The sequence below is a fragment of the Schistosoma haematobium genome, chromosome 2 (assembly GCF_000699445.3).
Source record: "Schistosoma haematobium chromosome 2, whole genome shotgun sequence".
Lineage (NCBI taxonomy): Eukaryota > Metazoa > Platyhelminthes > Trematoda > Strigeidida > Schistosomatidae > Schistosoma > Schistosoma haematobium.
This window is the reverse complement of record NC_067197.1, coordinates 32,514,589-32,541,648: the sequence shown is the minus strand read 5'-3', so window position 1 is coordinate 32,541,648 and position 27,060 is coordinate 32,514,589. Positions and strand designations below refer to the sequence as shown.

Below are 27,060 nucleotides of genomic sequence, written 5' to 3'. Positions count from 1 at the left end.
ATGTTGTTTAACGTGGTGCGGCTTCAGGGTTATTTAATCAAGTATGTTAGTCAGTTAGTAGTTGCAAAGAAGTATTCAAGTGGCTTGTATTTTTGAGTACCTGACAATAAAACCCAATAATTTATAGTTATAAGTATCAAACAGACTTCACAACATGAGTAATCCTGAAATGCCGTATTTCCCACAAGCAAACTACTCTAGAAATTCAATACCAAATACCAACTGGAATGATTTCTCGCATAAAAGCCCACTCAAGCAACAGCATTTATTAAACAACAATGAGGGCACCCCAGAAGTAAGTACTAACTTCTTAATTGATGGTGTTTCGGTAAAAGATAAACTTCCACGATCCAAGTATTCCAAGGAATACTTGTTAATTAACGACTAAATAATCCCAAATCTTTAGATAATCTAGATCCTTATAGCCATCATGCCACTTATTGTCCGTACAATCCTGTTGACACGTCCCCCTTATCCTTTGTTTAAGCACAACCAAATTAAAGCAAGTTTTAAACATCCAAACTACAGATTCAGATTTGTTTAGTGAGGACAGAAGGCCTATGGCCTATGTTATTCCTTTTCTCGTATACTTCTATAAGTGTCCAGTCTTTTCTTGAATGATTCAGCTGAAGGTGCGGACACCACTGCTACGGTTAACAGGTTCCAAGTGTTGATGACTCGATGTGAAAACCTGGATACCACGGGTATTTTGTTAGTTCTTGGCCCTTCTACTCGCCTGCTATATCGTTTGAGATTTTCCGATATAATGGAAAGAAAAGAATATATCAGGTCAAAAATCGTTTCTTAGTATCCTATACATCAAAATTAAATCCTTTTAGTTTGCTCTAGGCCAGAGAAAACAGGTCTAACTTCTCAAGCCGCTCTTTGTACTGTAAACCCCGGAGTCCTGGAATTGCATGGGTAGCTTCCCTCTGTACTGTTTTCAAGGATATCCGAGTCACCTTTTAAACGTGCTTGCGGCCTGAACGCAGTTCTCAAGCTTAGTTCTCACTAAGGTTGTATATGCTATGGTGTACATGGTAGTATCTAACTTAGTGAATGTCCGTTTTAAAGCACATAGGGTTCTAAACTCCTTAGTTACAACCTCCCGGCAATGGGCCGTTGTCATAAGACCATGACTTCCTGTCATCGCAAGGTCCTTGTGAAACCGGACCACGGGTACAGGCACTTCCCCTATGCTGCACCTATTAACCTTTGTGTCCCCAAAATGCGTGTAGATATTTTGCCGCGTTGATGGATATCAGCCACTGCTTAGACCGGTCTGCCTGAAGTGCGCATGCATCTGCGTCCCGCGTTATTTCTCACCAGATTTTTACATCGTCAGCGTAAAATAACACTGGGGACTCTACTATACTTGGAAGATCATTTATATATAGTATAAAAAGTAAAAAAAAAACCTAGGAAAACCTCGAGGTACTCCACTAAGTACTGGTTTCCAGGTGGAGCACTTGGAATTTGTTCTTACTTCCTGTCTACAACCTACTAGGAAATCTTTAAGCCATTTTAAGAGATGTTCGGCAATATCAGGATTTTCTAACGTCAATAGCAGTCTGTTTGTTGGCACCTTGTCATATGCCTTACTGAAGTCTATGTAGACAATATCCAGTGAGTTACCGTTGTTTAGCGTCTTTATCAAATGCTCCCTTGCTATAAGGAGGTTTGTTGTGCAAGATAAACCCTTTCTGAAACCATGTTGTTCGCCATTTAGCAAGTCATTAGTTTCTACAAATGTCATTATTGTCTTTTTGACTATTCTTTCCAATATTTTAACTACGATACGGGCGAGGCTGACAGGTCTGTAGTTTGATGGAAGTTATCTTGATCCTGCTTTATGTATAAGTGACGATTGCATCCTTCCAGCCCATAGGTTCAAAAGTACTCCTGTTATATAGTTTTTCTCTTTCTTCGTTAAACCGAAATCTTACACATGTACTGACGCTACTGCTATTCTCAGTGAAACATCTATATTTTCTCTTTGACGTTCGAAAGGTAATTTTACATATTTATGTTGACCGTAAGGGCACAAACTACCACGTCGTTTTAGGCGGTGGCACAGCGCCACCTTGCAATAGGATATACAGGGACTGGCGAGTGTTTAGTGTCATTTTAATTAGGTACCTACAACATTTCGCTTTTGTTTTGGGAACCTAACCTACTCCAACTACCTGAGTGTTGTGATCATATACCCTCCAATATTATCTGACAGTACAGTCTCCAATCGCAGCAGATGTGGGTTCGAGTACTTGTTTTATTTTATTTCACTCAAATTATTTCTTTGTGACTGATCCGAAAAGGCCAGGGGCTCGCTGTGTTGTAGCTGACTGACTGATTGGGGTTCACTGCCCTTTAATCGGGTGGTAATATTTCAAACAAGTGAGTTGATTTGTATCGTCGCATTCCTTTTTCACCCGGGTCATCTAACGTTCGCAACCACTAAACTAGGACTATCCGGACAGCTTATACTCCACGTGATTTAAAATAACAAGCAGTAAATTCATACCCCGGTGCCACTCAACCTAGTTTTCTTTAAATCAACTTCATATATAGGACTAGATTTTTGTTAGGGACATATAATGCTACCCAGTTATCCAAGTCAGTACGAACTAGCAATTTCCAATGACATTCCTCTCATAGCTCTCCGTTATTTCTTATTCGGTAGGTCCGTTAAGCGCCAATATTAGGTAAAGTTGCTATCGGATATCTATGACCACGTATTTTCCACTCTTCATGACTATAGATGCATTTCACAGCAAACTGGTTTAGTTTGTCCGTCCAACTAATTAGATTGATGAATGCTGGATAAATCTATTTTGTTGACTAGCTATTCATCATCTTTGAAAGCTCTGAGGTAAGTATGGCGGTCTGCATGATAAAAACTGAGATCTAAGAGTAAAACTGGTCATACGTAAAGTGAAAGTTAGAAAAAATCTGAAGTTCAAGATAGATTACCGTCAAAATAATTTTGATTAGAATGAATTTCATTTATCACCAAATCTTATAATTTGCTTTCCGTAGAAATATGTCAGCTGACTTTTCAAGTATTTTATGGCGTTTGTTACCAAATAAACAAATTTTCATGCATTTTTTTCGTAACCCACGTTTCTCTCCGTTTAAACTTTTGGTTTCAGTAATCTGTTCTATCAGTTTGTGTTCTTGAGTGAAAATATATGTCTACAAGCATGCTTAGAATATTTAGGTTGTTAGTACTACTTGGCTTCTAAAATCCTAATAGATGGAACATTATTTAAAATTGCAACCTAGTTGTTGGAAGACAAACGTTTCGAACATTAGACTGTCGCTTCACCATTCCCCGTTACTACTTATATACTCCTTGTAATAAATTGCTCAATTAGGAATTATGACAGAATTTATCCTCGTCTTAGGTGTGGCTAATAGTGTGAAGTTTTCGAAAGAAATCTTGACTTAAAAAAACATATCCTTGTGAGGACATCGATTGTGTGGATTAACGAGTCACTGTTTGTTGTTATTTGCAGTTCTTGTTTCCTGTTCCTTTGCAAACCAGCATAGTATGACTTGTATGTTGAAACCATCTCAAATTCGTTCATTGATATAGCTCATATACTAAGTATAAACTCTTGTACTAAGTCTTGATGTACACAAAAGATGTAGTGACTATTAACACTAGCTGGCTATCCAATTTGTACTAACTGGACCAGATCTAGTATTATCGCGTTTCCACTTCACAAGTATTTGATCATTTTTAAGTCTAAACGACTCTTTACTCGTGTATTTTAGGCTAATCGGGGATTAACACAATCAACAACAGATCTTCATCAATATCCGGTTTATCCTAATACTCTCAATTGTATGGAAGGACGTAATTCAAATCAATCCTTTCAGAATTCTACACCATCATCTGGGTTATTCACTATTCCTTCAGGAACTCAAAATCAGCAACTAAATTGCTCGGTTCCACAGCTTGTATCAGCAACTCCACCTGATTATGGTATAAATGGTCTGCCTGTTACTACCAATAATACGAATTTAGCGTACATACCCACCACCAGGCCTACATCAGGTAATATATATATATATATATATAACATATTAGATACATTTAAACCTCTTTATTTACTTTGAAATGTGCCATTGACGTTCGTTGCTATAAAGTATATTTTATTTATTGCCCCCCCATACGATGCTGTTCACAAAAGGATGGAAACAGACTACTAAATAATCATATTTTTGTAATGTACCTAATTTCACCATATAGTGTAGAACATATCCATAACTCCAAAAAAGACTAGGTTTTTATGGTAGGATAAGTAGTTGATCAAACGTAAATTACTTGATGAGATGGTCATAAAGATTTATCGCTCAAGTGCATGCTTATGATATACTATATGCTAAGTTTGCTTGTGCAGAAATTTAAGTGTTATTAATGTTAGGCAGAAGTGTTTATACGTGTGAGACCTAACACATATTGGATCATATAAGTTTATATTCACTTAATTGCCATGGTTCCAAGCAGGTTGGTGATATAATCAAGTGTCACACTCAAGTCTGATCCATAGTCCATTATGTGGTTTGTTTTGTTTGTTGAGCTGTATTGACATTTTGAGATTAATGAATTGTTTTACGTTTCAGCTGACCAGTTAAATGTATCTAAGCAGTCGGTTTTTTATTTCTTTTGAATCATTCACTAAATATCCATACAGATTGTAAGACCTACTCGATTTCGTCCAAAGATTGTCATCTTGTACTTTATTTCATGTTTTTTGTATTACAGGTTTTCTTCATCCGCCTCGGCCGTATGAAACAAATCCACATTTGCAGTCTTTTCCAACCACAAATACTATTTCCAATTCATCCTTTCATGCAAGTTCTTACTCGGATTTTAATGCATCTAATCAATACAATCCGTCGGTTTATAGTCCCCTACATTCACCTACTATGGAAAATAATCAGGCCTATACTTCACAAGGTGGTTCTACTTCAGTGTGTGACTACACTGGTTATTCTCAGCCTTCGAACTTCGAGTATCGTTCATCCGTTCCGTTAAATTCAGGTGGTCACCCCACATCAGAGTTTACCAATATGCAAGCAGTTTCTCAAGTTTATGGTGAGCAACAACAGCATTCATCTCTTAATCCTCAATTTGATAAACCTAGTCCCGTGTTGCCCACAAATCCAAGAACACTTACTCCTGGACAGAATGTACTACCTTCCACAACAGCTTATAATATGGACCCATTTGTTAAATCGCCTAGTCTCTACCCACCACATGTCACGAATGAGGTGCATGCAATTTCCAATTCTGTCGGATCGTATGGAATGACTCCACCATTACCTCCAGTTCCCATGATGACCAATAATACAACACATCAAAGTCACCCGCAACCACCTCTTCCAAGACCTGGAAATACTCTACAGCCTGTCACACCTCGACATACAGCTTATGAACAATCCGGTGTTTTTCGAACACCAGGAACTGTAGCGTCTGTATCTGACTGGAACAGTTTAAAAACACCAATCAACCTTCTTCAAGAACGTTGTTTGTTACCATCAGATGGACCTGATCTACCACCCAAACCTGCATTGACTACTCCAGTAAGCAAGGTATTTTTTGACCCGAGAGTGACTAATCCTAAGGGGTTATCAGCAGAAATCCTTGGGGATGGTAGTCGGTGAATATAATGACTTCATTGTTAATTATTAAAATGATATTCTTGTTGAATATCTGATGTACTTAGACAAATGCTTGGGCAAATAGTTGATTGGTGATCATCAAACGGTTATCGAGATTAGATTCTTAACCACTGTAATATGTTGGCATATGTAGCCCTTTTTAATCATAATAGGGTTCAATACTTGCATTCGTTTTATTCAGATGGTTTGTAGATATGACTGGACATCTTTGTCATCCTATTAATTACTTCATTTAGTCTGTTTGGTATTGGGAAGCCTGATATTGTGTAGAGTAATCTAATTAGCGCCTACAGTTTCCCTTATCGGAGTGTGTTGTTTTAGGAGCCATGATTGTGAATTTTTTGCTACGCTTAGTCACCTCATCAGGAACTACATTTTTGTGTAGTCTGTGTACACTTATTTTCTTGGTCTTAATGAAACTAAGTTCTGAACGTTTTGATAAAATTTTGAAAATTGCCCTGAATAGTTAGTGTATAACGTCCTTACTTGTAAATATATGGTCACTTATAAAGTTGAATACTATAGTCTATCCTTCTGTGAAGACCCGAAATTGTGTAAATCTATTCTACGGTCACGCGTTGTTTTTGTGCGTAGTCCTACCTTAGTATCAATATGATTTTCAAGTTATGGATTCAAATTCTTTTCACTGGATATTGTTTTGTAGTCGTTTTCTGAAGAACTTTGTAAACTCAACTTGCGTTATATTACGGTTATGTTTAATAGTTATGCATATCATTTTGTGTGTATATGTTATAAATCCTTCCAGTATCCTCAGTTCAGTTAATTTTAGGTCGTCTGATTAATTTTACGTATTTTAACAAAACTCACCATCATTTATAGGTTTTACAGTACTTTGTTTATGCTTTTGATTTGTTTTGATTTTTCAGATTAATTGTGATCAAGACGTGATGCGATGTACGTTAACAAATGTTCCATCAACTTCAAAACTTTTGACTCAGTGTCGTTTACCTCTTGGTCTTGTTATGCATCCGTTTCGAGATATGAGTAGTCTACACACTATTAGTTCAACTACCATAGTACGTTGTAGGTCTTGTCGTACTTATATCAACCCGTTCGTACAGTTTATGGATTCCGGTCGACGCTGGAGGTGTAGTGTTTGCTTTCTGGCTAATACTATCCCAGATGAATTTTACTATGACCCTGGAACTCAAACTTATGGTGACCCTTCTAGAAGACCCGAAATTCGTTCTGCTACTGTAGAATTTATTGCGCCTTCAGAATATACAGTTCGTCCTCCTCAACCGGCTACTTACCTTTTCTGTTTTGATGTCAGTCATAATGCAATTGCTACTGGTTATTTACAGCTTGCCTGTAAACGTTTAGAAGCGTTGATTGATCGGATCCCAGGTGACTGCAGACGTCAAATAGCCTTTATGACCTTTAATTCTAGTGTTCACTATTACAAACTTTGCGGTAAGTTTTAGCAACATTATTTTAACATATATATACTTCCTAGATCAAATGACCCTGCTACTTTCATCTCTATCTGCTTGTTATTTTAGTGAATAAAATACATGTTACAGGGTAAAGTAACTAAACTTAATCAAGTGACTGATGAAGTAGTCAATTGATTGACAATAAATCAGGAGTGACTAGTGATGGCTTTAGTGATACAATTTTAAAACTAACATGACTTAATGAAGAAGCCAGAGAAGCTTTCAAGTTCTATCCAGCGGAATTGCTTATGTATAATGAAACTACTTAACCCACAATATTTGCGTTAGGTCAGTCTCTAGGCGCGAAATATAATTCGGTCGATTACGTTAGCCTGTGCCAAATTGGATGATTTTACTGTTTTACACATGCCAGATCAGCCTATTCCTCTGTGTATTGTCAGTTTAAGGGGAATTAGAATGAGAAACTATTGACTAACTAAACGAAAACAAGTCATTGTTGTATGAAGTCACTAACCATTGTTTCGTACGGCGTGGTGTATGGAATTTTTAGACAATTTTATATAAGTAATGAAATCTAGTGGTCGGGAACAGTAGATGAAACTGCAATACATAAAATACAACAATACATTTCACTGCTCATAATTTATTTTATTTGCTTGACTAATGTTTCTCAAGCACTTTTTTACTTTCAATCTCTTTGTGTTACGAATTTGGGACAACCGTACTGATAGATTATTTTGCTTGCTTCTGTGATGATGCTTTTCTGCCTATTTAATAATATACTTCGTTCAAGCCCTTGTGTTAATTGCCTTTTGATAGTTATATCTCTTCCCGTGTCGCTTACATTCTGTTTTATTCGGACTACACTAAGCATCGATTTACTAGTGAACCAGATTCTATGCAGTTTCGTCCAAACAGTTATTTTGTACTAACTAGTTGTAATAAAATTTACCACTAGTCATTAGGTGTAGTCCTTAATCGATTGAATTGTTTAACTTCTGTTCACTTTTGATTGCTTTAGGGGAAACTATGAGAATGCTAATTTGTCCTGATTTAGAGGAAATATTTCTACCTGATGATGAAGGTTTGATTAATAGAGTTGAAGATTCGGCTGATTCACTACGCGATTTTCTTCTGCATTTACCTGAAAATTTTATTGGTACAAATGATACAGGAAATTGTCTCGGATCTGCTTTACAGGTAATTTTGTTATTAATGTGAAATATACTTTACTAACTTAATATGCTAGTTATTCGATATTTTACTGGTAAAGGAGCAGTGACTAGATAGTTAAAGAATTCGGTTTTCAACCAGTAGATCGCGCATTTGGACCTCTTTCCACCTACTTCAATTTGAGCTGTCAGGTAACATCACTGAGCTTTGTGCAAGCAATTCAGTTCACAAACGTGTTTTCGGTGACCGGTTTCTTTCGGATGTCCCAAATCTTCAAGTGGTTCTTTATTCTAGACAATACGTACATTTTTAAAACAAAAGGGATAGCTCTGTCACTTTAACAATCAGACCTTATAAGTAATAAGGGACAATGTTTTTTCTTACTAATAGTTCATGAAAAGTGTTCATAGCAATAAAAGAGCAATTATTCTTGCTTGTAATACATTTTATGGTAGACTTTACCAAACGTTGAAGTCCATTTTTTTTTAGCGGAAAAATACTTTCGAAAAGATCAAAATTTCATTTGAGAAAAAATCTTAAAATGTTCAACCGTTTTCTGATTTGGGGACTTGTCGAGTGAATTAACGTCCAGAAACATCAAATAATAAAAGTAACTGGGTCGTACTAAAAGAACTCAAAAGTCTAGTATTTTGTAGAGTTTGCTCATATTGATTATTTAAGTATTTTACTATAACCAATAAAATTGTAGTTGTAGTTATTTTATTGGAAACATGTATGAAATATCAAAATTATTAGTTTATAAAAAGTAACTAAGCACTCATTATAGTGTAATGTGTTTTAAACAGCACCAAAATTTATTCACCTGACTACGGAATCTGTATCGATAACGTCAATCAACTTCAAATGTGATAATACTTAAATAAAACTTAAAATTATTGACCTCTGGCTTAGTTATCCTAGAGATCAAATGCTTGCTCTATTGTTAGTACGAACGTAGCATTACAATTTAGAATAAGGCTTCAACCGTCTTCTAACACTACAAGCAGTAACTAGAAAACAGATCTTTTACAACCAATCTTTTTTTATTTGCTAAAGATGCAAATATTGTATAATTTTTAAATAACCAGCTTCCGTGTACAGAAATCTCATTATCAAGAATGTCTTTACTTTTCCAGATAAAGTATAGTTACGCGAATTTTGTTTAGCGTTAATTACGCACCAGATGGTTGCTATTAAGCAACAGGCTTGTTGATAGCTCATTTGTGTTCACACCACTGGACTTGAGTCATTTTTATTCTTATTAAATGGTCATGTTTTGATAATTTTATATTCATTTCCTTATCCCAGCCGTCCTTAAAGTATTTAGGTTGAAGTAATATTTGATTTAATTTCGAGTGGCTTTATTACTAATAATAAATATCGAAGTCATTAAACTGGACCTAAAATATTTTGGTGAATTTTTGATTATCTGCTTTCAGGCTGCTCTGAAGCTGATTGGTGCAGTAGGTGGTCGGATAACCGTATTCACTACTTGTCTACCAACAGTTGGTTCAGGTGCTCTCAGTTTGCGAGAAGAACCATGTGATCGGAGTTCAGTCGACGTGAAGCACTTGGGCCCATCAACTGACTTCTATAAAACATATGCTTTGGATTGTTCACATAAACAGGTATACATATTTGCTTGGTATTTATTAAAGATATATGTTTAACATGGTTTACCCTCATTTTCGGTTTATTACACCTATTTAATCTATGCGTCTACGATCTACTTTCAACTATTATACGCGCGAGCTGAAGCACTGTCTTCTAAGTCGAATTTGACAGTAAGTAAGTATCGTTGATTCACCACACGATAGATTTAACATACTATGTAGTAGTTAGAAGTACGTAAGTCCTTATTAGCTGACAATTATTGCACGGTTGTCAGTCAGTGAGTAACAACGTAGAACGTCGTACGTACGTACATCAGTTCGAGTTACCATACAACATTACAACACACATACAATTATCGATCCAAATCCCGTAGTGGTAGAGGTGGTAAGAGTATAAGCAGTAATCGGAAAGATTAGGGTTTGAAGATGTTACTAAAAGAGTACAAAACCGTGAAATAAATTTGGAAAGAGGAAAAAAGGGACATGAAGAATTCAGAAGATTAGAATTTGGGAGAACATAAAGAATGGATGCACCTGCGCCATTACAAACGATTTTGAGCCATGTCATTCAAGGTCTCTAACCATCGAATGCTATCGTCTCGCGGTCCCTAACCAGGTAATCTACACCTACAAACATGGCTCAGACCACTTGTCAGTGACTTCATGGACTTGCTCCATGTTTTGGTCTGGCCGCCCCTAACCTTCTTCCAACCTACTCCTACACCATAAAACATCGCACGTCGAGGCAGTCGGTCGTTGGGCATACGTAACACGTGTCCCAACCATCTCAACTGAAGTTCCACTACTTCATCAACTGATTTGCCATCCTTACCTATTATCCGTTTCCTAACAACTGCGTTACTTACTCGATGGTCCCAGGATATACGAGCAATATTTCGAAGACACCTATGATCAAATACTAGTAACCTACGAATATCTTCTACTCTCACCGGCCATGTTTCACTGCCATAAAGTAGGACGGAACGAACTGCTGTGCAGTAAACCCGTCCTTTGGTTGATAGACGGATATCTCGCCTACGCCATAAATGACGCAAGTTAACAAAGGCTAGTCGAGCTTTCTGTATTCGTGCTGAGATTTTGTCACACTCCAAACCACAACGGCTGATGAGACTCCCAAGATAAGTGAGGCGATCGACACGCTCAACTACTTCACTCGCTATCATTAGTTCGGGTGACGATACCACCCAATCCTGAAGCAACATTTTGCATTTCGAGGAGGAGAATCGCATCCCGAACATGCTTGCATTGTTGCTTATAATGGTCATCGTCTTCACCAAATAGAACTCTGTCATCGGCATATTCTAAGTCAACAAGTGAATCTCCTGGTAGAAGTTCAACTGAAAATTTAGATGAGAAAAGCGTTATCTCTAAAAACACGTCAACAACAAAGTTAAACAAGAATGGAGAGAGTGGACAGCCCTGACGAACACCACTTGAGGTAATAAATTCTGATGACAGTTCTCCATAAGCTCTCACTCGACCAGTTATGTTCGAGTAGAGAGGCTTTACAAGGTTAACGTACTTTGGTACTCCTTTCAATGACAAAGATTGCTATAAAACCTCACTATCAACAGAGTTGAATGCTGCCTCAAGGTCGAGAAATACTACGATTGTGGGGTGTCTAAATGTGTCTATGTTCTAGAACCTGACGTAGTGTGAATATCTGGTCCATACAACCACGTCCAGGTCGAAAACCAGCCTAGTTTTCTCTAATCTGCTCTTCACGAGCCTTAGTTAGGCGTCAAAGTATTATTGAAGTTAATATTTTAGACACTATATTTGCCAAACTGATTCTTCTGTGATTGTCACAAGAGGACTTTTGTCCTTTCTTATAGACTGGCACAATCAGTGATTGAGACCAGTCAGATGGGATTACGTCCAGTTCCCAAATTCTACCTAAGACCTCAGTTAATCTCATTGCTAATACTGGATCACCATCCTTAAAAATCTCAGGAGTAAGCCTGTCAGGGCCTGCTGCTCTCCCTCGTTTCAGATTTCCTATAGCTTTTTCAACTTCGTCAAGAGTCGGAGGACCTACATTAACTTGCCATTCAGGTCGACTGGAGATCGTGGGAAACCGAAGTGTGGCTGAAGGCCAGTTGAACTGATCCCTAAAGTGTTCTGCCCATCGGTCCTGTCTCCTGGATTGAGAGTGAATAATACGTCCATTTTTTTCCGAGATGGTTTCGCTAACAGTCGGATTCCTAATACCGGTTTCCCTAACGAGTCTGAACAATTGTCTGCTATTACCTATTGCCGCTGCCTTTTCCATCTCTCTTGCTTTCGCTACCCATCACTGTTCGCGATCATTGCGTAGACTTCTTGTCAGCTTGCGCTTAAGCTGACTCCGCTGTTGGTTATGTTCAGAGCCAGATGGAATGAGTTTTCGAGCATCTATCAGTGAGGTAGATGCTGCTGAGATCCAGTGTTTCTCCCTGACCTTGTGGTTTACCGTACTAGCAGATATCACTGCTGTTTCCACAGCTTTCCGGATGTCATTCCACACTGCCTCGGGGTGGGCATCACATACATGGCTGCCTAACTGTTTTCCTAGTTGTTCCTGAAATATACTCTTAGTTTGACTGTCATTAAACAGGACCTTAAGAGGTTTCCTTGCAGCGTCTTTCTTACGTCCAGTAAGACGCAGGCAAATACGCGCTCGCACTAGAGCATGATCTGAATCTAGGCATGTGCTCCACAATGAGCGACAGTCTTCTATCGAGCCCCTCCATCGGTGGCTGATAGCGATGTGATCTATTTGGGTCCAACGTTGGGACGAATTAGGGGGTCGCCATGTCAAAAGATGTTTTTCCTTATGCTTAAAGTTAGTATTTGCAAGGAACAGGAGGTCATCTGAGCATAGCTGCAACAGACGGTCGCCATTATCTGTTCTTTGAGCCACGACACTATAAGATTCACTCAGGTGTCTTTCCCCTTCACTTAGTTTACCTACTTGAGCATTAAAGTCACCAGACACTATTACTATATTTGAGCGCCTAGGTTTTCGGAGAAGGTCAGAAAGCTTTCTGTAAAAGTCGTCTTTTACATCATATGAGCTGCAGTCAGTGAGAGAGTAGGCAGAGACGACGAAGAGGCAACTACGAGTGTCCCTGTCTTTCCGAGTCTTTACTGTTCCGTTTAGTCGGACAGCGCACAAACGGCTGTCTACTGGGATCCACTCTAAGAGAGCTAGTTCTGCCCTAGGACTCAATGCTATACCTACGCTGGCAAGGCCGCGGGAAGCAGCATCTTGGCTTCCAGATAAACGAAACGTGAATCGAGTCAGTTCGTCACTTTGACATGGTGAGGCCAAATGAATGACGCTATTCGGATCCTGTATGCGCGTGAGAAGGGTTAGTCGAGGAGATAGGACAGTTATTATTAAGTGTAGGAAGGATTTGAATGTGACCAATTTTGTCTCGTATGCTGTTACGCGTATGAAAGCTGATGTCACTTTCCGGCTGCCCACACCGTGGAAGGGTATTTCTTGAGGAACCTGAAAAGGAAATCGGATTAGTGTTAGTCTTAACGACCTGGGAGCGTGACCCCAGGGCCCGAGGGACAACTGCTTGAGGCCGGTCGCTCACGGCCATTTCGTGGGAGGTTTTTAATATGTTAGCTCCGTTCTCCAAAGGGCCTTACCGCCGGAGATGGAAATCCGTGAGGTAAAGTGGGGTGTGACATTTTCAGGGTCAACCTTTTCTAACCCCTTCCTTGTGAGAAGGCAGCATCGCTGTAGATGTTGGTTGTCCGAGGGAAACACCTTACTGCTGTCACACCCCTCTACAGTCAGCAGTACGACTTCGCCCTCAGACCTTGAGTTGCTGCTTTTAGTCTTGCCGTTCTCCAATCGACCTGTCTGGCATGGTAGAATCTATAGTAACATGTGTTCCAGCCAATATAACTCGGTTGGGTCATCACGATAGGCAAGCCTGACCACCGCGTCAAGGTAGCAGCTACTGTCGGGTTGCATGGTTGTTGTGATTCCTGACCCCCAATAATGAAATTTTTTCCAGTGTAATTAAAAAAATTTGAAAAACAAATGATTGGCTAACTTGTCTTCGTGTGTGTTCATGTGCTAATGGACAAACACCTTGTTGCCTGTAATAATTTGGTAATTGGCCGTAAATTGTGCATCTTTTTAATGTTAGCTCAAATCATAGTAAAATAAAGTAGTTTGAATGGTTGTCGACATTTTCATTTTCACATTAGAATTTGATTTTTAAAAATTCTTCACTGTTCCATCCGCGTTTTGATAAAAAATTGCAAATCTATTAGACCGCCAGACTATACTTCTGTCTGTGAATAGATATTGAGATAAAAAGTGGGATTAAATCCTCGATCATGTAGAAATGGAACTGAAGTCTTCAGGTATCGTGACAAGAGAAAGACTATGCATATTATTTAAATTAAACCGGGAAGAACTGATAACTATTTATCGTGTATGACAGTTTTTTAATTGTGATAGTGATTACTAAACCTAAAAGCTAATAAAATGTTTAATGCATATTTACAACTGGTTGGTAATTAATGTCATGTAATTCAAGTCCTTTTTAATGCAGATCGAATCCTATCGACCAAGTTGCAATGTGGCCACTAGTCTAAATGACTCAACGTTGCGTGTATGTGTATGTAACAGTGTAAATTACATATTGTGCTTGGGAAGTATCATATTGGGTTTATTCTATGTAATATCAATAACAAATGTTTTGTAGGTATGCAGTCAGACAAAGTCATTGTCTTAATTTTTCAATTCCTTAATGAAGACGCAAACGTTCTGAATATTTGAAATATAAAAAAATTAGAGTTGACTAATTCATTACTATCTACTCTATACCATTCATTTTATCGTACAGTAACTTAATCAACATATTAGTAATATGTGCTGAACTTCACAATTTTTTTATTAATCACTTCAGAAATCATTTTTTGAAATGATTTGATTTCTTTGTTAAGCATATTAGAGGGACACCGACAAATTCTATGTACTAATTACCAATTTAGGAATATTTTAATATCAAACCCGAAACAGCTAAACGTTTTAATAGCAACTATCTTCGAGAAGTAATTAAAATATAGGTAGTATTAAGTGCTATTATTAAACAGGTTTAGGTCTGACTTATTAATTTTTTGGTCGATTAGACTTGCTAAATGCGAATGAGGTCAATTATATAAATTGAAATTTAGCTGTACCAAAGTTTAACAATTAAAAGTCTATATTCTTCAGCTGAACAAGCCAAAAAAATATTGAAAATGTGTTATTGAAGTTTGTATGTACTATTATGAAACAGATAACGAGTATAATGATTATTTCTTTTAATTCACTGTTAACATAATGACATATACTCAGATAACAGATAGTACTTATCGATCAGTGCGAATACAAATTAACCTTAACACAGATAATAAAGGTTTTTTAATTATACGGCTAAACATATTCTTATGTTTGCATGAGTGAAGGACACATGGCTTAGTACTTGTACATGTTTATGTATACGATTAAATAAATGCGTACTATTGGATGACTGTGTTTATTTTGCACCTTCAGTGAGACGGATATGATGCATATGTACCAATAATTATGTCTAAATAATACTACGTATTACGTTCACGGAAAGACTGTGATAACCTCGTCAAGTATTTAAGCACATTTTCATTGCTTTGAGTCAGTACGATTTAGTATAGCGTAAACTGCAGGCCATACTACTACCACTGTTTATTATACTTAAATATGTCATTATTACAGTGTGATCGTTTCTCGTAATCACAGGATTTTACCTAACGATTTTTGTTGAATACATAAGAATGATCTCAGTACGGTTACCGAAAAAATACGAAACGGAACAGATGCGACTGTAAAGCTATTACATTGATAATTAACGTTAGACTTAATGACGGCTGAAGTGTCATTGGAAATGTAGAGAACGTGTATGGGATGCGAATGACAGTAATTTATTGATGAAATTTGTAACGAATTAAAATTAAAATCAAATTATGCGTAGCCTTAAAAAGAGCCTTCTATCGGTCTCTTGGTTTGAACCCCACAATAATTTCTCTTTCAGGATTTTCCATCTCCCCATTCCCGTATTTTTTCAAGAATCACCTCATAAAACAGTAAAACACGCTAGATTCGCAGCTAGTAACTAAAATATGAACGTACCGTTTTATTTGTGACACGAAGCTTTGGTACGACCATGTCTTCCACTGCAGTTCTGTAATTGTGCCACATATTGGATGATGGAATCAGGGAATTGCGGTTGACGGTCCTAGCAACAAAACGAATGAAACGTAACATTGCAGCAACAAACGATCCAAGTTCTTTCTTCAGCAGTTTCACTTGGAGGCTGAGCAGAGTTGTACATGTCACATAGTCCGTTGGCGTGAGCATTTTCGTCTATATTGTTATCTCTCTGTAATTGAATTCTTCCGAATTTGTGAAAACAAATCATCTTCATGGCAGCGTTGCATCCAAATCCACGTTCGTTCGATAGTCCGTAATATTTGTCAATTGGATTCCTGGTATTTCTTCATCCATAAAAGTGGGGGGCTTAGATATGAAGCTCATTTGTCAAGGATAACGTCAACAGTGTTTGAGGCATCTTTCTGATGCTTATGGAAATGAAAATCACGAACTGCTTAATGGCACCATGTTTCCCTTTCCTAATTTCTGATATTGATCGGAACGCTCGAAGCAATGCATCTAGTACTTTGTAAGTCACGTTCGTAGTTTGGAGAAAATGTGATCATTCGAAGAGTATTTACTTTTTATATCACTTTTCAGAAAATAGACAATAATTACTATTTTAAAACTAGTCATTTCATTGGACAAAACAGAATGAAACTTTTTTTGACCAAATAAAACACAAAATAACCGTGCGATAGATGATATTCGTCCTTGTTTAATAATTTCACGGGAACCAGATGAATAATTATATGATGAAATAAATAAGATCATTTACATATTTCAAAATAAATCAGCTATTCTCAATAATTGTTAGAGATAATAATAAAGTTTAGTCCACTAAATATTTATTATGCCTTACTGAAACTTGTCTGTGCTTGTCCATATTATATATTCTATTTTTGAAATTCTAGGTAGGAGTTGATATGTTTATTTTCAATTCTCAATATTGTGACATTGCCACAATATCTGGAGCTAGTCGATATTCAAGTGGAACAGTTCATCATTATCCAGACTTTTATTATACACCAGATGAGGATGAACATATATTTCACACTGATGGTAAAACTAATGTTACGTCAGATGATTGTAATAAACAACAAAAAAATGTATGTGTTGGAGTGGAACAATTTCGTCGAGATTTCGACCGGTATTTAACCAGAAAACTAGGCTTTGAAGCTGTTATGCGTATTCGATGTACTCAAGGTTTAGCTATTCAGGTTAGTATTAGCTAATAGTTTAAAATCATTTTCTGTATATTATTGTGTTGTCAGTGTGTGGTGTATGCTACCTATGTTGACAGATATAAGTAGTATATAACATCAATCACAAGGGGAATGTCTGGCAGCAGAAAATTGAAAAGGTTTAATTGAAAGCAACAGGAATTAAGGAACGATGAGGTTTGTAAGAAACAACTGATGGAAGATGTGCAAAGGATGTATTTAATGTATAGTTGTCATATTTTACGAAGAGATTCTGTAATTTCGTATTAAACAATAAATTGGATATCCCCACCAAGTCTTCGTTCACTACAAGTGTACTACTTTTAATTTATCTTTATTTTATTTCTCTATAGTTTACCTAGTATTTCATGTATAATGTTGAAAAGCGTTAAAAGGATTTGTAAATAATAAACACGTAGAATAGTGGAGAAGAAAATCAGTCTGATTATTGTATTTTTAACTGGTTACTTAAAATACAGAGAAATCATTTTTGAAATGGTGGAGAAAACCATTCTTATTGATAAAAGTAAGAGAGATAGTGGCAGTCAGCATACAGAGTTGGTTAGGATTTTGCAGGTGCTCATTTCAGTTACATTTTAAAAGTATGTACGATTTGGCAGTTTCATATCTAGATGAATGAATCTGCGGTATCTTCATTTCCCTTTTGCTTTAGATAGAGAAATTGCAGACTCTGTATGTCCTCTCAAACTTATATCATTTTCCAGACATTTTACAATCAGTCTATTTCCACGCATATCAGGAAACATGTTAACATGTTCGTTTCCTTTTGAAATGCAAAATACTAACCTTTTTCATAATATTAATTTTTTCTTTCACTATAGACTTTCCATGGTTCGTGTTTTGTACGTTCTACGGACTTGATTGCTTTACCAAATGTGAGCCCTGATTCTGGTTATGCTGTCCAGTTAGATTTATCTGAAAGCTTAGAAAAATGTGCTACAGTCTGTTGCCAAGTTAGTTAATTATTTAAAACTTATTTCGAATAATTTTTCATTATTTGCCCGCTACTTTTCCACTATTGACCTGGATTCTTTTCTGATTTCTGTATTTTTAACCGTGTCCCTGAAACCGCTAAATTAAAATTCTGGTGCAGATCAGTATGGTGTTGAATGCAATAGAATTGGCGGATGGATCACTTCCTTACAAATCAGCTAAACTCACAAAATACAGACCACACATTGGTGAATTTTTCTCGCTAACAACTAATGATATTAGTTAAGATCACTAGCGATTCTACTAATAGAAAAAACGGTTATTACATAATCACTTTTTCGATGAAAACATTTATCAGAGCAATATTATTATTATTATTATTATTATTATATTATTTGAACACATAAATATTGTTACAAAGGGGCACTGAATACATATGCGCCACACAAGTCACTTGATTTGTGTGTGGGCTGTGATACTGTCCGTGTGCCCAGACAGAAGCAGGTGGTTTTCTTAGGGAGTCACACCCGGAGCCTTCAGCCTAAAGGTTTAATCCATAAGACAGTGGAACAACACCAAGAGATGCAGCCCCATGGCAGCCGGTTACCAATAATTGGTTCATACACCATTTTTCTCCCTCAGAATCCTGGAGACCGTGTACACCATTGGTTAGGAATCAGGATTTTCCAACTCCCGTAGGTGGACCATCCGTGTTCACTAACCCGGTTAAAACGCCGGACATTCGCTTTTCGTCATCTCAATTTCATAAACACCCCTCCGCGAAAGGCATTGACTAGAACTTCCTTGGCAGTGGTTATGTGAGAGTATTTCGAGAAAGAGAGCTTACTCTCCCCACCCTCGGTCGTACCAGGGCGTCACTGCAATATAAGATTTATCACCAATCATAAACTGTCAACGATATACTATGCTGTTGAAATCGACGATTTTATTGAAAGTCATTCAGGGCGGTTGTCTTAACAGATAACTCTGTTTTTTGGGCCAAAATGTGTTAGTTTCTAGTGTCAGCGTAAACACCAGTGACTGTCAGAGTACAAGTCCATACTTAACTGTTAAATCTCAAATACTGTGAAAAACACGTCTTTGTTCTCACTGCCAAACTTAGTAATAATAGATTTTGTCAAAACTTGTCCCAAAAGAGCTTGATTATTTTGAACTCATAGCACTAAAAGACGTTGCTAAACCAGCGATCAAAATTGTTTGATGGATAAAGGTAATACAATGGGTTAACTCTCAAGTAAAAAAATACATGGAAATAAGAAGCTCAGTTGACTTTTGATTCCATTTATGTACAGTACAGTTTCATCGACACATTCAAAATTTCTTTCAATAATGGTACTTCATTTTAGTGTTTATTATTTAGCCTCATATGATAGGACCATCGAATGGTTAATGCTGAGGTTCAGCATATGATCCTAGATAAAAGAAAAACACTAACCGATTGATGAGGCTATAAGTTTTCATTGACTGAGGTGATAGAACATGTTTTTTTGGCTAGCCACAGACTGTCCCGATGTACAATACTGCCTGGTGTAGAAATGAGTTGAATAATGCTAAAAATCTTATTACAATTATGTTTTGGTATCTTGTACTAATGATATTAAGAAGTATGATTGTGTCGCCAACTTGAAGATCGATTGTTTTGTTATGATTATTCCTTATGGTTTGTTTACTGAAAAACAAATTTTGATTGTGTTGTAATTCATAGAAGTCTCAATTTATAAAATTTGATATCATAGTGTATGTCAACGACTTTCTTCATTAATTAGTCTGACTTAGTTTTTTGACTATATATGGTGATAGAGAAGTTCATTTTTGTCAGTCTTGTTCATTGTCGCTGTGTATACGTATTTACTTTTATTTATTTTAATACCTAATCTTTGTCTGGTCGTATGTTGCATCACTCATTTTTATTGGTTTTTCACTGCCCCTTACCATTTTGTGGAATAAGTTATTCTGTATATTATTCACATTAGTGTTGAAACTATTTGTTAATTTTCTTTTATATTGAAAGACTTGTTTCAAATGTTTACTTTGATACTTGTTAAGAATGCCATTCTATGTTTACTACATATATGAATCACATGATGAGATGACGTGGTATTTTCTTTTTATCTACTTGTCGGTAAAATTCACCATTGGTGTTACAGCAAACAATTTTTATGCGAAGTTAAAATATAAAAGTATATTATTATTGGTGTCAACTACTTATTGGTTGTGCTGTAAATTTATCACTTCATACTGAACTAATAAACTCCCATAATTACACAAATCCCAATTATTTGAGACCAATTCTTTAGTTTACATCTTTTTCAAATATTTAGACAATAATAATATATTTACGGTATAGTTTATGAATTTGCTAGGTTTTAATCAAATGTAAACTTGGATTTCTTCTGGGAAATAACTGCTTGAATTAATATGAAATTTTTAGTTCAGTAATCTTGATTTCATTTTAGTATCCACTAAACTATACTGTAATCTAAACATTAGTGTGGTATATCATTTTGACTCGTTATCATTAAATGTTATGTTTTATTGTATAACCACTTACTGAAATACTATATATAAAATAATGTCTATTTGATTGATAACAGTTTTGGCTGAAACTCGTAAAATGTAATCTTAATTTTATTTAATCGGAACTCAATAAAAAAATTACACGTATTTAAACGTGCTCGAAATTATATTTTTATTTCTTTCTAAGATGATTTAGTGTTGTTAGATTTGTCTAAATTATAGATAAGTATGGAAATAATAAAGTATTTATATAAACCCATACTATTATTTGCTTTTCATAGGCTGCTGTATTATATACGTCATCGAAAGGTGATCGTCGCATTCGTGTACATACTTTGTGCTTACCAGTTGTACACACAGCAACTGAAGTATTTCAAGGAGCAGATCAAGGTGCAATAGCTTGTCTTCTAAGTAAAATGGCTGTTGATCGAACGATATCTTCTGGTCTTTCAAACGCTAGAGAAGCTTTAGCGAATGCTGTAGCAGATGCTTTATCAGCATATGCTACCACTTCTGGTATTACACTTAATAGTAACTCAACAGCTTACGGTCTACCTTGTCCACCGAATCTACGACTGCTTCCTTTGTATATTTGTGGTTTGCTTCGTTTTAAAGCTTTCAGAGTTGGAGTAACAACACGTTTAGATGATAGATCAGCTGCTCTAGAGCGAATTAAAACTGCTCCTCCTACTGATTTATTAACTTTAATATATCCAAAGTTATATGCTGTACATCGTTTCGTTTCAAAACCTTTGTCTTCTCATACAACCCTTGCACAAAAAGCTGCTAGTCTTCGTCTAGTTGATCATGATGACGACCAACGTCCTTCTGATTGTGACGGAACATCTTCTTCAAATGGAAGTGAAAGTAATTCAGAAGCTGACCAATTACCATGTCAATTACACTTGTCCGCTCAATATATTACACGATCTGGTGTATTTTTATTGGATACTGGTGAACTTTTATTACTATTAGTTGGCTGTGGTGAAGATGTTTCTCCAGGATCAAACAATGATTCTGACATTTTACGTCAACTTCTTGGTATTTCATCACCACGTCAACTTCCTGCACAAGGTGGTCCTTTCATATTACCACCCATTAATTTATCTAATGAAAAACAAAATACAATTACTAATGATAATACTTCTATTCCAATTGGTCGTCGTAGGTTATCTGCTCTAATAAACCTGATTCGAAGACGTCGACCAATTAATAATGCTTTAGTTCTTATGCGTCATGATTCATCGTCAAATCTTAGATCACTTTTCTTATCTTGTATGGTTGAAGATAAAACAGAATCAGCTCCATCGTATCAGGAATTCCTTCAAATGATTCAGAATTTAGTCAGAACATAATTTTTGAAGTGTGTTTATGTTATTATACTTTCTTTTCTTGTGATAATATACCTTCAAGGTTTGATGATGATTATGTAAAAAGGGAACGAAGTTGTTCATCTCTTTTTTTTGGTGCCTTTATAGTTCAAACAGTGGTGATAAATTAATCGGCTTATGCCTGAATATAGTGTATTTTCTTCTTTTCAGTGTATCCTTTTTTTAAAGAAAAAAGAGAACAAATTTTGTAATCAGATTGATCAATTTTAAAAATGATATTAATATCACTATGATCCATCATTAACAATTTGACTGTTTTACAAAATTTGTTGATTGCTTCACATTTATTTACCCCCTTTTTATCTCTCTCGGTTTTTCTGTGCTTTTTGTTATTTCAAAAATGTGAATAATTATTAATAGTTCGAACCAATTAATTATGCTAACAGAACGAGAGCATTATATTTAGGAGTAATTTATAATCAATGAATTATTTATCTGTCTAACTAATCGATCAATTATTACTATCCAAAGTTTTCTTTACTAATAATATTTTTACTAAAAAAAGATTGGTTGTTTTTTTTTCTTCTTTACTACCAGCATACTTCATGAAGTTGAAGTGGATTTTTTGTTTCTCTTAAACATTTCCTTCTTGAACTAATTTTTGTTTTAACTTTCTATAGTGTTATGATTTAACATCTTTATTTTAATTGTTTCTCTTGGAACTCTATAAAGATCCACTTATTGTATTATGGTGTAATAATTTAATACATGTGTTTTGTGCTAATGGTTTGATTCAGTTCTGTTAAACTGTGAAAGCGCACATACATAACTATTCGTTATATACATGTTGTTTGTTCATTTCTCCTGTGTATTTTACTGAGTGAATACTTAAATTTTAAGGATAAATTTGTTGATTGTCATAGAATACAATTAGTTCGCAGATGAAAACCGGGAAGTTTCTATCAAAAGTCAATGGTTGTTGTTACGTTTCGTTCTGATTAATCGTCCAGAACCTACTCATGTGTCAAACAGAATAGGCTACTAAGGGGTGTAAGCAAAACATATGTCGGCCATCCAACTTGACGATAGTTTATAGCTTTATGAATTAACTTGTCACATTTATTTGGTAACTGATGCCAAATCAATGTCACTATTGAAAACCTTCGGATCCATGCATGGATCCAATAAAGTTTACTGATTACAAAACTGAACAGAAGACATTCGTTTTTCAAAGGTAAAAATAATCGACAGAATTTCATGTTTTCTCTGAAATTTTAAATTTTAAAAGAACGACTGAACTAGCTAGTATCAGTCTTTAAATAGTAGAGTATAACAACTATAAAAAAGATATTTCACCTTAAAATGATCACCTGATTAAACGTACTAATTCAAGTTCAAGGTCGAACTGAGGAGATTTACGATACATTTTTCTGTTAAGTGAAAATTTTTCCACTAAAATGCCTCCCAGAATACTTGCTCGGTTAGTGCTATTGTACCGTAGTATATAGTTTTGGTAAGACGTCATAAATTGTTAATATGTCATTCTTGTCGAGCTCGAAAACCGACATCTATAAGCAAAGGCTGATGGTCGCCAGCAATGGAATCGAAGACGTGCGTTCCGACATTACTGGTATGCCATACTGACAAGTGCCAGATAGGACGAAACCTAGGCCCGGTTTTTCTGCCAATTGTCCTTAACCGTTGAATATTGAAAAAATGAATTACCTACTACAAAACGATGCTTTTCAACTTAAGTAATATGCAGTAGGAGTGGATATGATTTGTCAATATACGTCTCAACTACTCTTGAGGGAAAATAAAATCCCCAGTAAAACTCACTATGATCAGCTATATTAATTTACATAGACATGGAAATTATTTCGGTTGAAATTAACCTCAGATCGAAACAGGTTAAATTAGTTGATCGGCACGTTATGCTCAAAAAATATAAGGGACATATATCTACTTTTTTGTTTTTCTGAAGACGAATTAATTTAATATGATTGATTTAATTCTACAATCTTTGAATTTTCAGCTCTGAAATTCGTCTTTTTTTCATTTGCCTTGATTGTTTAAATTAATAGAACAGTGGTTTATTCATAAAATCATCCTGTCTAGTTCTATGAAAGTTTCTTATGAAGAATAATTTAATTTTTCAGATATTTAGTGATAATTTAGAGTTTGGGATATTTTTGCATCCGTCCAAGTTGGCACATCATACGAGACTAAAATTACAAAGATGAGTGCCAAAGTAATGGACATATCAGTGATAATATATTTAATTTAGACATTAATATGATTCGACAACGAAAAATTGATTTGTGAAATGAAATAATTCTAAAATTACCACTGTTGAATTAACTACTTCCATGAATCCGGTGTTCATCTTATTGTGCTAATGCGGTATAGCAACTTGGATCGATGTATATATGTGCCTGGTCCTACATTGTAGATGACTGAAAATTCCAAGTCTAGAAAAATATAACGAGTGATAGCATTAGGGCTATTGGAACGGATGCTGAGCTATATCACCCAGGGCGCCTATTAGACACCCATGATCAAGAACCATGTTCCAAAACCACTGAGCAGAATGCTGATCGGAAATCATAAGCTTACGATAGCCAAGCTAGATTTACGGATGTGCCGAGATTTCGTCAAGCACCAATCAGCTAAGGCTGGTGAGATTTCCTATAAAAGAGAAGTGGTTGACGAACTCCCGCTACTTCAATACTTATGATCAATCTAGGTGTTGAAGTAGAGCAATCCTGCAGCTGATATTTGTCACAGTGACTTCTTTTGTGGGGAAATTAAAACCAAGGTACTCTAGACACCTTGACCTATTATGAGATTCCGGAAAAGTGCTCATCTATTTATTCCACTAGACTTTTCTACAATAATATAGTCATGCGCTAATTAAAGGCTTGCTTCAAGATGATTTCCCAGTTGGAAGTTGTGACTGGTGAAGTCCAACCATGTTGGGAGTAAGACAATGATCACCAATAGTGATAGAAAGATGCGCAACAATAGTGACCAAAATAATATGTTTAGATTACCTTTTTCGTATAGATCACTGCTTTTTTAGATGTTTCACTATTCCTCATCCGGTTGTGATTGAAATAGTCTCATGATAAATTAAAACGCTTATAGTGTCGTTGAAACAAAAGTGGATTTGATAGAATGAAAAAATATGTCAGAAAAACGTCTTTATTAACCCAGTAAATATATTTTTAGTTCAGAGCAGATTCAAATTTGGAAATAACGATGAACAATATGAACTACCATTTTTAAACTGTTTAGCTAGAAAAAATTTAACTGGAACTATATCTAACGTACACCAATACTTTCAAATTAGTATTCAGACTTTATTTTTACGTATCCTTTCAGTACAAAACTTTCGCTGGGTCTTAATTTATTTTGAGAAGTTATCAAATTTAACAGTAGAATTAAATAAACTAAAGGAACATAAAAATTTACTAAAATTGGACGGCTTGTTGTTGGATAAAAGTTGGATTGTAGATTGGGATCGTAGTTTGGCTTTATCGTCATGAGATCTGTAACAAATCTTAAAACTACACAGAATTGAAATATTCCATAAAACAATCAACCCTTCGAAATATTCGAATACATTAAAAGTGTGAAGCTGTTTTACGTAGACTTATTTTGTAAATGATTTCTATCATTATTAATATTTTCCATTTAAATTGTACAATCGTTGTTATTTGCAAAATGATTCTATTAAACATTACCCGTTCATGAACGGTCTCTTCGCAGAATTTCGTCTACAGATTAAATTGTCTATTGTGATATCTTTTATATTGAGCGGTCTTCTAGCGAAATCGTAGCTCCTCCCGATGACCTTGTAAAAATTCCACAGCACTTTAGAATCTATTGATTACATTAGCAATAGCACTTGACGTTATTTTTAACTATCCAGTTGACATCAGTATATAAGAAGGAAGACATAGCTGTCTGACCGATCGGCACCATTTTCCAAAATAGTTACATTTAATTTGTTTAAATCCACTGTTAATATACAACTTTGTATTTACTTGTATCATACATATTTTTCACACCCACGCAGATGCAGATGAATACACAAATCCATGTATCTTATCGAATCACTTTTGGTCTGAATGGCATGTTTTTGCATGAACTAAATCATTGATTTGTTTCTTTGTACAATTGAAACATTTTTGATTTGGTTATTTATTTTCTGAAGAAATGGCCTACTCGTCAGAAATTCAGTTTCTTAATAATCGGGATATTACATATATGTTATTTTATTTTATAATTATTATCAATCCGATCAATGCTCAGTTTATTTTATTTATTAAGTCTAACCTTGATATTGTCCAGAGATTTCCCCTATGTTACTGTGAGAGTTGTAACTTGGATACTGAACATAGTATGTATCAGTTTAATGATATTTGATCATCTTTATCTTGAAAATAGTGGTCGTATTTTTTGGGATGACCCAGACCTAAATGTTTATGTCAAGTATTAATTACTAGATCAAAAATAAAAAAATTGTTTGACGAAGCTATTATACTTTATTGACTGTATGGCATGTGGTATGTGTTCCCATCTACACTGTCAGAAGTGTAAATATCCAAAATCAGGGTGATAATGTTCCACTATCATTTGCATTAAGAATTATAACAGTTCAAAACTAAGCAAAGATGGATGGTGGCTAGCAGTGGAATCCAGGACGCGCGTTTCGCCCTGTTTGGGACTCGTCAGCTGGATGTACCTGCAGCTCAGGGTTGATGTTCACTCTGGGACTCGAACCCAGTAGCTTTCGCTTCAAACGCTATCGCGTTATCCACTTAACTACTGAGTCCTGATAGCCACTTGCTTGTGCAATGGGGTGAAGTTTAATTCACTTGGTATTGTTTTACTTGAATCTTCCCATTGATG

At 35.8% G+C, this 27,060-nt stretch overlaps 1 protein-coding gene across 2 annotated transcripts; it reads left to right on the top strand.

Moving 5' to 3' along the window:
- SEC24A (Protein transport protein Sec24A) lies at nt 1-24,258 on the top strand. 2 transcript variants are annotated; one of them, XM_051214974.1, is made up of 9 exons: nt 1-295; nt 3,778-4,060; nt 4,772-5,592; nt 6,579-7,125; nt 8,131-8,309; nt 9,722-9,910; nt 17,012-17,317; nt 18,163-18,294; nt 21,094-24,258. In XM_051214974.1, exons 1-9 carry the CDS (start codon nt 155-157, stop codon nt 22,165-22,167), a joined length of 3,672 nt encoding a protein of 1,223 aa, XP_051068162.1. In that variant the 5' UTR covers nt 1-154; the 3' UTR covers nt 22,168-24,258. The 2 variants fall into 2 exon arrangements, with proteins under 2 accessions (XP_051068162.1, XP_051068161.1); XM_051214975.1 differs by adding an exon at nt 15,979-16,626 and having other exon boundaries at nt 128-295; nt 18,163-24,258.
- The last annotated feature ends 2,802 nt before the right edge of the window (nt 24,259-27,060 follow it).